Below are 16084 nucleotides of genomic sequence, written 5' to 3'. Positions count from 1 at the left end.
GGGGCAGAAAGAAGTGGCGACCCTCCCATTGGGGCCCATTATAAAAAAATATATATTAAAAAAAGCGGAGGAATTTCAGGCCAACTTCCGGGTCATGGGGACAGAGAATAGTTCCAAATGTTGACATTCAAGGCATAGATCGAGTCACGCTCATTTTCATTGCTTACCAAGCACTTTAAGCGGAAATGCTGATAGAGTAGCAGACTTTTTCAAAATGCAATATATTAGCTATCATTAATATAGTAAATACTGTAATTTTGTTTTTATATGTGCTCAGCATTACCTGCTAACGTTTATATTAATAGTTTTCACCGAAGGTAGCTTATAGCCAACTATCGAGGCTAACGTTCGCATTTCACGGAGTTTGTCATTATGTACGTAGGGTAACGTTACGTACTGTATATTGAGCTGTTCTGGTTATCAACAGGTTGATGATTACGGTTAACTGCACTTCTAACATGTGAATACACCCGATTAAGATATCAGTTTGCAGATATCCTCGGGTCAATCAGTTCAATGTGAATACTACAAAATAGCTAAAATTATTTTGTGGTCATTTATTTGCCAAAAAATACCGGGTTGCGGTAAAGTGTCCGTATTTCTATGTTGCATTTGTAAACATCGTTCGAACAAAAACGTGATTTTTCTTGTTATTTCATCTCCCTCACTTTGAATTACTAGAATATCACTAAAATAAACTAAAAACTTCATTTTTTCCATACTGACCTACATATTTTTTTTTTACCCTTGTTACCTTCGCCCCCACTCTTTTAGTCCCTAAAAGTACGAGGTGTGAATAGGATGTTATACATAGTGGTGGTTTTTGCAATGTTTTCCCAATTTAGCTTATTTTGTGGATAAAGAATGATAATGGATTTTGATCACCGTACCTTTTTTGAGATGGGTGCTTTCCATATAAGTAAATAAATAGGAATAAATATTTCACCTGGCAGCCTTTATGAAACATTATACAATATTATTATTTGTACCTTATTTCGATCGGAAAATAAAACAATTGCTGAAAATTGTTAGTTTAACATTTCTGTAATGTTAATATTTCTATTTTACTCCTTAAAAATTAAAGAATGAAGTTATAGCCTGTAGTAGCCTATGCGAAAATAGCAACTTCTGGCTTGCCGGAGGACCGGTACTTGAGATGTAGAAAGTTACATTTGTTTAGAAACTCTTCTTAGTGTGCAGGGAAGATGTATTCAATGAAAGTTATTTGTGGCTTGATCATAAAAAATGCATATACCCAGGATATGTAATAGTGTTTCCTGAAAGTCCCACGCGCACAAGATTAATATTAGAAATTCTCAGGAAAGTGAAGGAAGGTCGATTAATTTACACTAAAAAAAACATATCCGACGACTCCAGGATCTTGCGTTATGTAGTGTATGCTAACGTGAAGGATCTCCCTTCGAATAAAAAGCGATAAACTGATTAAGTTGTAACTCCGCAAACCAAATTGACATTTACCTATATGCAGTACATGTAAAGGCAGTTTACAGATGCACACAAATAGTTTAATGTTTTAATATTTACCGTTTATTAGCGTATTTGCTACTAACTACCAATTAACAGCGCGACCGCGCGGGGTTTGTTTGGCATTAATGAAGGCTGCATGAACCGCAAGGTCACGTGGCGGATCAATCAGTGTCGCAACTATGGCTAGCTGCATATACTTGCCTTATGTAATTCATGGTACGTTATGCCCTTGATCTCGGGGCACTATAGCTACACGTCACTCAATTCAACTACAGAAGGAATTAAACCGCACAACACCGCCAGAACATAACTGAATAAAAAATTTGACTGGAGAAAAAATAATCGCAGCCTAAAAGAATTGTAAATGGACAATAGAAAAGTATTTATTTAATCTAAATTACAGCGATCACATGTAAATTACTTAGTCATGACATTATGTTAGTGGGGTTCAACCCTGTCAATTTTCCCGATCCTTCAGTTACTGCGAATTATGGGTGTTAAACTAGGGCGTCATACAGTTTCCATGTTATGAAACGGGAGCGTTCAGTTCTGAGTACGAAGTTTGGTTTGCTCGTTGACTGCGTGTTATTTTGTGTAAGGCGTGGGCTACGTGGAAAACAGTATACCTTTAATAAATATACCAGTCGCTTTATGTTTGAGTGGTAAATATTTCATTTAAGAAAACCACTCGGATGCTACAGTATTTGTTTAAATTGAAGATATATAAATGTATTAAAATAGAAAGAAAACCGCTCCTTAACATATTTTAAGAGAAAAAAACGTAATCGTACTTATTCACATGTTCACCGAGCAGTCGTTGGGATAGCCATGCCCAGCCCATAAACCATTACGTCAGCCAAGAAAAAGCTGCGTGCAGTCGCGCACGCATCCCTTTTTCAGAACTGCATCTCCCACATACACCAAGAACATTAAAAACTACAACTCCCACAAGAAATAAGAGAAGCGCTTGCGCTTTAAGAGAAATCCGAAGTGAAACTACAGATAAGCTCTCTCTGATTGGATGCGTTTTCGGAACTACAACTTCCAGTAGAACGAAGCGCTAAGGTATCTAAAGCCATTTAAATCTACGTGCAAAATGGCTGCGCAGATTGGTTTGGTTCGAATAAAAGTAGAAGAAAAGGTGAGGGACAGTTTGGATAAATCGACCAAAGAGAAGAAAAAGAAGAAAAAAAGGGAATGCTCACCTCCTCCTGACAAGCGAGAGAAATGCGAGAAAGAGGCTAAAAAAGTTAAGCTTCATCACCATCACCACCAAGAACACGTTCAACAACGGACACCCCAGCCGCATCAACAACAACAACAGCAGCAGCAGCAGAATTCACAACCGCGCACCTTCACTTCGGAACATGCACCCGTGCAGCATCCCCATAACCACCATCACCATCACCACCACCATCACCACAACCACCACCACGCCAAGAAGGACGCCCTGCTCGTCGGCCCCCATCGGAAGGTGGCCCCGCCGCATCTCGGGCAGAAGCCCCTGCCTCCGATCCTACCAACGGTACAGCAGGGGCTCTTCACCTTCGCTCCGCTCAAAGTGGCCAAGGCCAAAACCCATAACAGCAAGGACAAGCCGGCGGAGAAAGACCACAAGCTAAAGCCCAAGAAGGAGAACTCGGAGGCGAACGTCAAAGCGGTGCTGAGCAAGAAAAAGAAAGGTAATTAAGGCAAGCCAGGCGGCGATCGAGCGCTCCAAGCCGCTGGCGTGGGTCCGCACCCGTCAGCCGCCGGAGCCGCAGGTTCTCCTGTCATGCTACAGCGACGCCCCCCTGAAAATAAGCGGCACACGTGCGGCTCCCCGTTCGCTGGAGCTGCTGCTTTATCTGACGCTTGTTTACCGGCTGGTTATGCAAGTTATTTGTCATGACTCGCATGTTTTGGGCAGTTTTGTCTTGGTGAAGAGGACCCTTTGGAGGGTTGCAGGCTGTTCAACTAAATCGGTCTCCACTGTTTTGTACCACTTTATGCTTAAAGAAGTGCTCGTGGTATTTAAATATAGTTGAGATTTACCTATTGTGGGTGTCAAACTTTTGATCGCTGTTAGTTCAACTTTATTTTATCACGCGTAGATAGAATCGCATTTTCTTTCATAGGAAGACTGTTTTAAAATGGCTTTATATTTCCTTTAATGTATAGACCGCCTTGTTTTACATCGTGCCTGTGTGCAGAGGCTATATGATTTGTTAGATATTAATAACCTTGCCGGGGAAAATGGGTTATTCTATGAATCACTTTGCGTGGATTTGATATTTGCTTGCTGGTTGTAATTGCCGGTGAAGGTGGGAGCTTTGTGTGTCAGCTTTTAGTAATTTTTTCGTCTGGATGCCTTTTTATAAAATTTTCCTCTGGACGTCACACATCCTTTTGTTTTTCCTGGCAGAACCCGGGGATGAGAATGGTAAAAGTCCGCTGGTGGATGAGTACCTGCTGAAGAAGAAGAAAAAGAAGCGGAGGCACCGCGAGGATGAGCGGGGCAAGCGGCTTAAGATGTACCATAAGGAGGTACAGACAGTGTGCGCTGGGCTGACAGGGGATGGCCCCGTGACTCCGCCCCCAGGTGACCCCACGCTCACCTATCTGAAGGACGAGCAGCTCTGCCAGCCTGGCCCGGGCACCGAGGAGTACCGCACGCCCCACGGGGTGCGGGCGCCTTTCCTGTCCCACCAGGACCACTTCATCCGCAGCTGTTGCTTGCATACGGGCTCCCGCTACGGGAGGCTTCTCCATGAGGAGTGCCAGGCCAATGGCGGGGCCGCCGTCCTGCACGCCTACGCCGACGAGATCTCCTTCCTGACACCCGGCGAGAAGGAATGCTTCGCCCAGGAGTTCCTGCAGCTGGCCTTTGCCGAAAGTCCCCACAGCGCCGCCCGCTACGCCCTGTCAGTGGTTCACGGTGCCGCCGCCTACCTGCCCGACTTCCTCGACTACTTTGCCTTCAACTTCCCCAGCACGCCCGTCAAGATGGAGATCTTGGGCAAGAAAGATATCGAGACCACCACCATCGCCAACTTCCACTCTCAGGTAGGTTTGTGGGTCTGTGCGGCTGCTGTGCTGCAGACCGGCCCATATGGCCTCAGCATAAAGGGTCCCGCACAGATTGGCGCTGTCTGCTGTCTGTAAGGGGAGCAGAGGCTGGAGAGCTGCCCTGCGGGGTCCCTGTCGCTCCCATTCAGCGCTGAGATGCTCACACAGTCGCTCTCAATGTCGGAACCCTTCAATGCTCCTTTCATCCCCTCTGGAGCGCTGTCCCTGTGGTGCTCTCATGCCAGGAACCATGAAAAGAGCCCCGGCAGATATCTGAATCACATTGATTCCAAACCATGGAAGCTTCTTCTTCACCCTAGAACTCGATAGCTGATTTACCTCCTTTAAAATCTCTAAGCCTCTGACATGTAACGGAAGATCAAACCACATATCCGCAGGTACTATCTCCCGATTCTTAATCTGGGTCAGGGTGACAGGTGGGTCCTGCAGTTTCTTGTGGGCAGCACAGGGGGGCGTAAGGAAGGGGTGCCCCCCCCCGGACACAATGCCACTCTGTAGTAAGGCAGTTAACTTTCACCAGAAGAAACCTATTTTCTGTAATTGGCCTATCTGCCTCAGGTTCAAGTGAACGTTCTTTAAGTAAATTGAACTACAGGAACCCTTCGGCTGTGCTTTGGAGTGAGGGCTTGTGTGACCTGTTTTGTTTAGGAAGGAGAAGGGTTTTTGGTTACCATTAATGAAGTAAAACTCCCATCCCGAAAGTACATGGTTATTTTGCCTGAGGTCAGTACTTTGCATTACTTAGTCTCCCCAATTAACTCATTTTTCATAGCATATTTTAACAACATTACATTGTGTCAAAACGCTTTACATTATCCCCACCCAAAGCCCTCAGTGAGCGAGCCAGAGGTGACAGTGGCAGGAAAAACTCCATAAAAGGAAGAAACCTTGGGGGGAACGAGACTCAAAGGGGGAGCCCATCCTCTAGGGGGCAGCAGAGGAAGCCCTAACCCTAACCAGACTCAAAGGGGGAGCCCATCCTCTAGGGGGCAGCAGAGGAAGCCCTAACCCTAACCAGACTCAAAGGGGGTGCCCATTGTCAAGGGGGCAGCAGAGGAAGCCCTAACCCTAACCAGACTCAAAGGGGGAGCCCATCGTCAAGGGGGCAGCAGAGAACATCAGATAAACAAGATGGCATAATCACTGTTGGTTAACGCAGTGATTCTGCAACTGTAATGCATGTGCCACCAGTGCTACGTGAGAACACAGTGGAAGCATGTGACTGTCATTCTGGAGGTTTTTTTAATTACTTTTACTGTTTTGGTTTGATCCGTTGTGGTACTTGGTCCAAAAAGGTTGAGTGTCACTGGTTTAGCCGATATCTAAAGTATCCCTTAAGGCTGTGTTACCGTTGCCAAATATACACTACTGTGTAAAAGTCTCCGGCAGTTAAAGAAAATGGTGTTTAAATGATCATTGTGTTGGTATTAAATTATGACATTATGTCTCAAAGGTGCTGGAAAAGTCGCTGCTTATTCTCAGGCATGTCAGCCCCCTAACAGAATCAGGCAATGTTATACTGCTCAGATATATTAGTACCAAATGTGACTAGCATAATTACAGTAACCTATTTTTAAATTGGTATTTTAGAATGGATTTTTAACTCTCAAGGTGATCTAAAAATTGCCACATAAAATAATTATAATTTGTAACTGAATCGATTCCGCCCCCCATCCCTAGATTTAGCCATTTCAAACCCCTCCTAAAGTCAGCCCAGTATTTGCAGAAACTATCCAATACACCCATGTACTTTTTGACTTCACCAGTACATCTCATATGGCTAATCTGTACTTCACTTTACCTTTTTGAATAATTTAAAGAATTAGTTAAGTGAGCTAGAAATGTAATAAATACAAGAAATGGCTGAGGTGCTCCTGAGGAAAGGTCTGGGAAACAAAGTAGCGTATTTCTCCGACACAATATGAAACGTTTTGAAGACCAGAAGTAATTCTGTGTTAGTGTGTGTGTGAGAGATAAATAGCCTTAAATATTTTGTCTTATCTACAGTACTGTGTGTGGCTGGTTATGAATATTAGCTATGTCAATATAATATTTAAGTTAATATTTGTCACATAAACAGTTCAGCAGATATCGATGATAAGTGTTCGTTATCCTGGGAACAAATTAGTGTTGATGAAACAAATTTGTAAGTGTATTTAAACCCCATGCATGGTTTATCCTGTGGCCTATCCTTTGTCAGTCCACAGAATTCATATTGGACCCGTCGGTGTGGCGTGTAATCACGACGGTGCGAGGAAACTTTGTGGTGTGTCCTGTCGCACGCTTGCCTCGTGTAGGACATGCTGACAAGCGCGGAAAGGGTCGTACCTCAAAGCTAATGACGTCTCAGCGCCGCATTAAGCGGTGCGGTGCTTTTGGGTGGGGGGGTGGGGGCGTTAATGCGTCACTGCGGCCTAGGGAGCTCGTGGTCTGACGGCCCCTCTGCTTAATGGCCTCTGACTCGCATGTGAGTCTGGGTGTTTTATGTGGGAATAGAATAGAAATAGAACATGTTCTTTATTGTCTGTGTTCTTAAAAAAACAACCCGTGTATTTTCCCTGTAATGCGACATGTAAAATAAATAAAATAGCAATATACATGTGGAGTAAAAAGCGGAATATCTGTAGTGTGTGTGTGTGTGTGTGTGTGTGTGTGTGTGTGTACGTATGTGTGTATATATATATATATATATATATATATATATATATATATATATATATATATATATATATATATATATATATATATATATATATAATTTTTAAATTATTATTATTATTATTTTATATGACGTGTGTTGGTATTTGTATCAGTGTGGATAAACCTGCTTAGTTCGTCTATTTAGTCAGGCTATTTAAAATTAAATAAGTGACAATTGACAGTGTTCAACGGGGCCGGGGGGGGGGGGGGGGCTGTATTTGGGGGAGGCTAATGCTTTTGAATGGTTATGATTTTCTCAGGTTAGATTTCCTGCTGGTGTAATAAAACTGCAGTGCCCTTGTGGGATTTACCAATTGCAGTTGGCAGCACTGGAATTAATTCAGTGACGGCGGTAACAGAGAATGTGGGGTGTTTGTGAACATGGACGAGCAGCAAAGATCCGTGAGGCTGGAGTCAGGCTGAGGTCGGCAGTGTGTGTTTTGCTGTCGACACGCCCACATATACCGTACGGTCCAAAGTACACGCGCGGCAAACGCCACATCCACACCCGTGGGAGCCGCGTCTGGCTGGGTGAGACTCCCGCTTACGGCGATGAGCGAAGGTGGTGTTCAGGAGGCCCGATTGGCGTAACGCGCACCGGTGTCACCTTGTGGCTCAGAGCCGTCGCAAATCGCATGACCTCATTCCTGAAAGATTTCAGGACTTCTTCCCAGCATCCGCATTCTGTGCGCCCCCCCCTCCCAATATAAGGTTCATTTGCACAGCTCTGATAAAATCATGTGGGTTTTGGGTTTCACTCAAAATGTTTCTTGGCAATAAATTTGTGTTTTAATTTGTGTTAGTATTTTTTGCAATACAGAGCTCAAACTGCTTTTCATTAAAGAAATTTTGCATTCATATTTGATTATTATGTAATTGTTTTTGTGCTTTTACTGTTCAGTAATGTGCAGCTACAATGTAAAGTCACGCATTAGCACGGGTACGGTTGTCGATAATGACGGTCTTTTCTGGTTCCTCTTCTTACTACCATTACGTCCCTGTACTGTAGGTGAATCGGACCTACTGCTCCGGAACGTACCGGGCCGGTCCGATGAGGCAGATCAGCCTGGTGGGGGCCGTGGATGAAGAGGTGGGGGACTATTTCCCAGAGTTTCTCGACATGCTGGAGGAGTCTCCCTTTCTTAAGGTTTGATGTCACCCTCTTGTACATTGTAACCAATACAGGGCTTCTTTGTTTTCTTATTTTAAGCAAAATGTATTATATGCTATAACTGATTATTTGATTATTCTTCTACTTATTATGGCTGAACAATATTGGAAAAAATTCCCATTGCAATCTTTGAAGTATTTGTAGTACATGTTGTGATATTTCTAAAACAAAAAAAAAAAGCTGAAAATTTGCCAAAAATAAACTGTGCCTAAATAGAACTTATCTACCAATAGTGTGTGTTGGTGTTGTTTCCTGCGAGTTGTGCCAACACACAGTGCTGATGAATCACTTGGTTTTCCTCAATATTGTCTCTATGAAATTCGAGCTGTTTCTATACAGCAGAAGGCGAATGTCTTTTGGTGAACAATTTTTGTTAAAATCTTACACGAAGTCCCACACTGTTTATGGGTCCTAAAGCAAAAACTAGAATGATTATGATTGTTTTGCAGAGCGCATGCAAGAGCGCATGCAGAGCGCATGCAGAGCGCATGCAGAGCGCATGCAAGAGCAGCGGTGTTTTTTTTTTTTTTTTTTTAAACCCCTGCTAGATAATCTTGAAAAGGAACCATCATTAAAATTGCAGTGCTTGCTAGGTTTTGTTTTAGTGCAACACATTGTTAGTTTCAGCCCAGCTGACTTGCTGTCTTTGCACTGCAATAACTGCATTTGCAAACTAGACAAACAATGCCTATGTTACCATCGCACATGATGCAGGCCTAGTGACAGAAATGCACCGTAACTCTGTGACATGCATGCACTTTTTGACGGGCAGGTGCTCGAAGTGGGCCCCTTGGTAAATTTTTGCACTTGAAGAGCTTGATTAATACGATCAGCCTGAAGCACAGCCGTTTCATTATAAGATCGGACACGTGTTGCTTAGCATGGTTTCTGCTTAGTTGTCTGTAGGCAACAGGGCTGCAGGAACACATGACCAGGCCCCAGAAACACATGGGCACCCCCTTCTCCAAATCAGAGGTACTCTCTCCCACTTATAGGTTCCCGCTACTGTCTTTGTTCCTGAACTGACCCCCCCCGGTAAATTTTTTCATTGGAGAGGGATCTTCAGTTATCGGAAAAGGGCTCTTGGAACGTCATGGGAGGCTGTGGGGCCACTTTTCCCGCTCAGATGCTCAGTCACTGCTAGTTTGACCAGTTTCATTTTCTGCTGCTCTCCACCCACTTGCATTCTGGGTAAAGCCCCACTTGCCCCTGTCCTCGCCTCACGTCGGCTGCCTGTCGTCCTCCAGATGACCCTACCGTGGGGCAGCCTGTCCAGCCTGAAGCTGGAGTGCCGCTCCCAGAGCGACGACGGGCCCATCATGTGGGTGCGGCCGGGCGAGCAGATGGTGCCCACGGCCGACGTGCCCAAGTCGCCCTTCAAGAGACGCAGGTACCTGCCGCCCCACACCGCCCTCTACTAAAGACTTAGTAAGGGCTAATGCACGAGAAGCTGCGTGATATACGCCGTCAGACCGCAGCCGCCCCACACCGCCCTCTACTAAAGACTTAGTAAGGGCTAATGCACGAGAAGCTGCGTGATATACGCCGTCAGACCCCAGCCGCCCCACACCGCCCTCTGCTAAAGACTTAGTAAGGGCTAATGCACGAGAAGCTGCGTGATATACGCCGTCAGACCGCAGCCGCCCCACACCGCCCTCTGCTAAAGACTTAGTAAGGGCTAATGCACAAGAAGCTGCGTGATATACGCCGTCAGACCGCCGCTACAGAATGAGCCACCCAATGCACTTGAAGTTGATTTATCCCGGGTCCTACACACGCTAGTAAATGCATAATTTTCACATGTACAAGCCAAAAACACATTTATTAGTAGCACTGCTTTCTTTTACCAATTATTATAATGCTGTTTGTACTAACACATAGTTTCTCAGCATTTCGAACCACAAGGCCCACCTACTCTTCGTTTATCACGTCGGTGGCCCTAGGTGGAGTGCGTCCCCGCTTGTGGTCTGCCTCTGAGCAGTGCTTGAGAAACCACGTCCTAACATATGCAGTTATAGAAAATGAATCAACAGCCTTCTGACCAGTTAGGTTTGAGAATTCAACAGAGCCGTGGTTTAAGTTGATTAAAGATGAGCGCAAGTGCCCCCCTTAGGCCGCCTGCTGGTTCCGGTTGACGCTCTAAACCAGTGTTTCTCAACCCAGACCTTTCAGACCCCCAGGTGGTTCACATTATTGCCCCCTTTTAGCTCCCAGCCAATCAAGAACATCGAATTCCTGGTACAGGTGTGCTGGGTACTGTCTGGGGGTCACCGAGGTCGGGGTTAAGAAACCCTGCTCTACATGGAGTTAATCCGTGCCGTGGGCCAGCTGAACCAGGCTGCTGACCTCGCTCTGTCTGTCTCGATGCTCCAGGTCCATGAACGAGATCAAGAACCTGCATTATCTACCACGCGCCAGCGAGCCACGCGAGGTTCTGTTCGAGGACCGGACACGTGCCCATGCGGACCACGTGGGCCAGAGCTTCGACTGGCAGAGCACGGCGGCAGTGGGCGTGCTGAAGGCCGTGCAGTTCGGGGAATGGTACGTGGCGCCGCTTCAGCTCACGCTCTGCCTTTCTTATGGTGTGAGAGCTGCTCTGGGAAGCCGCTGATGACGTGGCTGTGTTCACATACCAGGAGTGACCGGCCCCGGGTCACCAAAGACGTGGTCTGCTTCCATGCGGAAGACTTCAACGACGTGGTCCAGAGGCTGCAGCTGGACCTTTACGAGCCCCCGGTCTCTCAGGTACTGCACTTTGGAGGCAGTGTGAGGTCACGGATACAAGACGTCACATGACCAGATCTGTGACCATTGGGTCCTGGTGCATTTCAGCTGCACAGTCCCAACCTGGTCATTAGTGGGCAGCGTGTGGTTTTCATGCCCATATGGGGAGAGGGGAGAGGGGAGGGGGGTGTCAGTTGGGATGTTGATATTCAGACCAGTGGTTCTTAACTGGTTTAGCCTCAACCCACATTAGTAGCCTTAACTCAGTTTCCCAGTTTTTAAAATCTAAAACCAGATTTATTTTAGAAAAAAATGGTGCAGTAATAGTAAATAGAACATCAGACATCCCACCTTAGGCATACTGATTTCAGGGAGGGGGGGTGAGGGAGGATACGTGACCCACTTACTGTTGTCTCGTGACTCATTAGGTTTGCGACCCACCAGTTTATGTGCTTAGACCACACAGTGATTTTTGCATGTTTAGTCTGTGGTTTTAAGCATTCAAGTAAGGTTCTAAAATGAGTTCTTCATGAAATGTGATCCTTGCAGGGGTGTTGAGTAAAGCTGTCCCCCCCTTGCTCCCCCCCACAGTGCGTCCAGTGGGTGGACGACGCCAAACTGAACCAGCTGCGCCGGGAAGGCATCCGTTACTGTCGGGTGCAGCTGTGCGACGACGACATCTACTTCATACCCCGCAACGTCATCCACCAATTCAAGACGGTGTCCGCTGTCTGCAGCCTGGCCTGGCACATCCGCCTCAAGCAGTACCATCCGTCAGATGAGCAGGCGGGCCACGCCTCCGACTCCGCCCACTCCGACACCAAAGTGCCCCGAGCCCCAGAGACAGCCCAGGATGTGAATGTCAAGCGGGAAGAGCCCATGTTCCAGAGACCCGCCACGCCCCCAAGGCAGCCCCCCACCCCGGTGCCTCCGTGCATGGAGCCCCACCTCCCCCCGGAGCCCCCGCCTGCGCCTGCATTTCCGCAGACCCCCACCCTACCTGGCCAGGACTGCTCCTTGTCCTGCTGTGATGAGCAGAAGAGACCCGCCCGTCCCCCCGAGTGATGTCTCCTGCTCGTTTTATACCGTCGGACTGGAGGGTAAGGGCCGGGGGGTTGGGGGGTATTTAAAAACAAGAGGTTATCTGTAAGTGTTTGACATTCCACATTGTCAGAAACAATATTGGGGGTCATCCCTGCAATTAGATGCAGATTGTATGTTTTATTCTTTTTTATGAAACAAATTGTTTTTTTTTTTTTAAGTAAGAAGTCCTGGTTTGTTTGTTTTTAAATCAGATGTCAGTATTTGTGTTTGTTGTTTGTTTTTGATCATTTTATTGTACAGTGGTAGTTCTGTAAAAGAGCTGAAGTTCATAGGAAGTTGTTTTATGTTACTTCATTGAATCATTTTTCCAGAAAGTGCCTGCCAAAAATGGGAAAAAAACAGTCGCGTTTGAAGTGATGATTGTGAAATTAACTTATTGCCGTTTCCCTGTCCATGTTTGATCTTTCAGTAGAAGCAGGTAGGAGACAATTGGGCCTGTTATCTCTAGTTCCTAGTTAGAAAATGTCCAGTGGTGCCTCTTGGTGCATCTGAGATTCATCCTTGGAGTCTAGCTGGTGTAATTCTATACAGCCCAATTGAAAAGCAGACCCCCCGCCCTCAGTAACTCACTACATAAGGCATTTCTGTCAAAAACAGCTCTTCTGAAAGCAGTTTATCCTTCTGTTGCACGGCGGTCAGATTTTTGTCTGGGTCACATGACGGCTTTAATTATGGCCCCCTAGAGGACACAGGCAGCGACGAACAGAAACATGGTCACTAGACAGGCTTTGTTTCCACATCATCTTTCAGGGTCTATCTCTGCGATACTGTAAATCTCAGGAACTCCGTGCCGTCTGTTGCCGTTTCGGAGGGAAGAGATATGTTGTATGGAGGAGAAGGAAAACCTTTTTGTCTGTTTCCTGTAAATAAAAATAAACAATAAGGTCTGGCTCCGAGAAAACCGTCACCAAAGGTGTATGGGTGAAATTTTTAATACCCACACGCCACTCATCTTTTGACAAGTTGATAGTCTCTAAAATATTACCCAAATGCTTCCTGTTACCTGTAGCCAATAACAAAATCTGCTTCTGAAAATCAGACTGTAAAATAATCCCCAAAAATTGTAATGTATCTCTAATTATGTGATTGTTTGGTAACAGTCATTCGTTTGCCACAGTCTTTCCGGTAGACTCTGGAAACGCATATTGCCAAACCCTGCGAGATGCCGCTGTGGGGCACTCTGCTCACCGTGCGCAGCTGGCTTCAGTATCGTAGTGATATCGTCAGTGCGGTCATCCTTGTTTATTCTTTGTTGTGGCGTGAGGGGGTTTTTAAACATGAAATCGCAGCCTGTGCCGTCACATCTAATGGAAGCTCCATTTCACACCGTCTGAGCTCTCAGCAAAGCTCGCTGAGTTCGCCAGGGTTGAGCACGGGGAAAAAAAATCCATTCTAAACATTTTAACTAAAGTCTCTTTAGTTCCAATTCATTAATTGAATGCTAGCTTTGATTATTTTTTGTTGTGTAAAAATCAAATTGTTAGAAACAGTTTGGCAGGGGGCTGTGTGGTGGTAGTGACTAGATGTTTCAAACTGTCTTGTGTTTTTCTCCTGAAAAATAACAAGTGTTATTTATTTTCAGTTCAGTAATTATGCAAATTGGTCGTAAATTATGTATATTTGACCCCTATACGATTAGCACAGATTAAATAACGCAAATCAGTAAATATCGTATCATTAGTTGCACAGATTTAAATTCAAATAATTTGATGAATTACCCTGATTGGTTAAACGCTCAGCCTGGCTTGGGAAGTGGAAATCGCAGCGTTCCGCTGTCGCGATGACAATGGGGGCAGCCTTTCCCCAAAGCCCCCCAGCTTCAGGGTGGAGGCATGGAGCCTTACAGCACTTAATGTAAGAATTATAATTTTTTTTAATTTAGCAGACGTACATTTTGAGAACATGTTCATCCAGTCCCTGGGGGTTCAGCACTCAGTAGTGAAGTCACTCTGCCGGACCTGGGATTTGAACCGATCATTTTGCGATCACAGACACAGAGTCCTAACCTGCTTAGCCACACGCTACCCCTGTATCGTGGTTTTCATAGATAAAATCCCCCCCCCCCTCTCCATGTGCTTTGCTGTGTGTCACCTGTACAAAGTTTTAATGGCTGCCAGGCATTCTGTGCTGTGCTCATTTTTACCTTAGACATGGGAGGTAGGTGGCTATGTGTCCAGCTGGGGGTCTTGTGGAGGCAGAATGCTTTATATCAGGTTATATCAAAGTCGCTAATAGTTAAATCTGACTGAAATCTATGGCGGGTATACTGCCATCCAAAGGCAAAACACAAGAACTGCATATTTCATCAAATACCAAAATCAGGTGTATTAAACTCATTTAAACTGTAAACTGTTTTAAACATAAACTGTTTTATCTCATGACCAAATGTCTTAGTTCAGGTTGGTTTTTGAAGAAGAATGTGAAAATGACAACAAATACAAAATGTGAACTAAAACCAAGGCAGAACGATTTCTGTGTCGGTGTAGTTTCTGTGTTTCACCTTTGGAGGGCAGTGTACTGGCTCCAAGTTCAGTGATTTATTTATTTATTTATTTATTTTTCTTTCATGGAGTTTATAAGGCCTTCCTCCCCCAAGACGGTTCTGCAAATGTTGTGAAAAAACTGCTGTAATTATATATGGGTACAATAGGTGTTTGGCTCATAATCATTAACTCCAGTACTGTTTACCATTAACCAACTTGTGAAATTGTAATATATTAATCTACGTATCGGCAATATGTGCTTTTTTCCCAGTGCATTTAAATCATGCTTTTTTCCCTCAGTGTTGATTTATAATAAATACCCATAGTAAGTTATATCAATGGCTATAGCAATTTTTATACTATTACAGGATGAGTGATACAGGGTGCAGTGTGGTAGCCATTGTTTTCGGCGTAGAGATGTGCTTGATGTGTTTTTTTCCGTCCGTCCCTTTGAAGGTAGCAGTTTCTTTGAAAAGGATGAAATCACGTGAAAGCCGGCTTCCGACACAGGAAAGGTTTTTCGTTTGGTCTCAGCGTACTCAGCGAGACGCAGGTCTCTGCTCGTCTCTCGCTGGTCAAGTGACATACTTGTCGATGCGTCAACTTTTGACGGCAGTCCTGTGTTTTTTGCTCAATGCCTCCTAGAGAGACAAACCCCCGCCAGTGTCTGAACCGGGGGCATGCAGTTCAACACCAGCAACACCGCCGATTTTATGGAGACCCCCCGCCCCCCCCCGCCCCCAGCCCATTTCCAGTACCATGAAATTATTTTGTGTGAAGTTGGGTTAAATTAATGCTGTCTTTGTGCCGTTAGACTGAGTGCATCCTTCAGTGCCTTTAAGCCAGTCCAGTTACTCCCGTCTGCCCTTTTCTTCCTGAGGCAAGACGCGCCGTTCGGTGGTAGAAGCCCCAAAGCCCAGCTTGTACTTCAGGCGTGGCATATGCTCACGGTACTGTAAATCTGTCGCTCTGCAGCCTACAACCCTCTAGACAGTTTTACTGTGTCATGCCCTTTACCTGAAGACCACTTTGGGCATTGGCTTACGACCCAGTCCTCAGTCCACATTTCCCTTCTGTTCCACCAGACTGGGTCGAGAACTGCTAACATAGTGGTTTGCCTGAGGCCATGGGTATGAGACCGTGTACATTGTGAATCAGGCTTTAATCAGTAAAGAGGATTCATGTGTTGTTTAGGTTATGTTCAAAAACTTTTTATTATTATTATTATTATTATTAAGTGTAGGACTGGCTTTATCTGTTTTCTAGCATATGAAATAAATATTTTAACAGTTTTGGTCCGATGGATAGCATTTAGTAAATGTATTTCTGGATCTAGTGTAGGATT

The 16084-nt window shown here is 45.2% G+C and overlaps 1 protein-coding gene across 1 annotated transcript; it reads left to right on the top strand.

The window, feature by feature from the left end:
* Nucleotides 1–2507: 2507 nt before the first annotated feature.
* Nucleotides 2508–13713, top strand: rsbn1 (round spermatid basic protein 1). Its single transcript, XM_023834972.2, has 7 exons — nucleotides 2508–3170; nucleotides 3893–4533; nucleotides 8267–8404; nucleotides 9676–9818; nucleotides 10802–10969; nucleotides 11065–11173; nucleotides 11744–13713. The coding sequence occupies exons 1-7, from the start codon at nucleotides 2585–2587 to the stop codon at nucleotides 12215–12217; spliced, it is 2259 nt and encodes a 752-aa protein (XP_023690740.2). The 5' UTR covers nucleotides 2508–2584; the 3' UTR covers nucleotides 12218–13713.
* The last annotated feature ends 2371 nt before the right edge of the window (nucleotides 13714–16084 follow it).

Source organism: Paramormyrops kingsleyae, chromosome 6 (assembly GCF_048594095.1).
Source record: "Paramormyrops kingsleyae isolate MSU_618 chromosome 6, PKINGS_0.4, whole genome shotgun sequence".
Taxonomy (NCBI): domain Eukaryota; kingdom Metazoa; phylum Chordata; class Actinopteri; order Osteoglossiformes; family Mormyridae; genus Paramormyrops; species Paramormyrops kingsleyae.
The sequence above is the reverse complement of the archived record's forward strand: the minus strand, read 5'-3'. Positions and strand labels throughout refer to the sequence as shown.

What these genes read in the sequence shown, in the direction of transcription:
- rsbn1 (XM_023834972.2), top strand. Translation starts at nt 2,585, where the DNA reads ATGGCTGCGCAGATTGGTTTGGTTCGAATAAAAGTAGAAGAAAAGGTG. An exon ending in TCGCCAACTTCCACTCTCAG is followed by an intron (nt 4,534 to 8,266) that starts GTAGGTTTGTGG and finishes CCTGTACTGTAG; the next exon opens with GTGAATCGGACCTACTGCTC. An exon ending in AGGAGTCTCCCTTTCTTAAG is followed by an intron (nt 8,405 to 9,675) that starts GTTTGATGTCAC and finishes GTCGTCCTCCAG; the next exon opens with ATGACCCTACCGTGGGGCAG.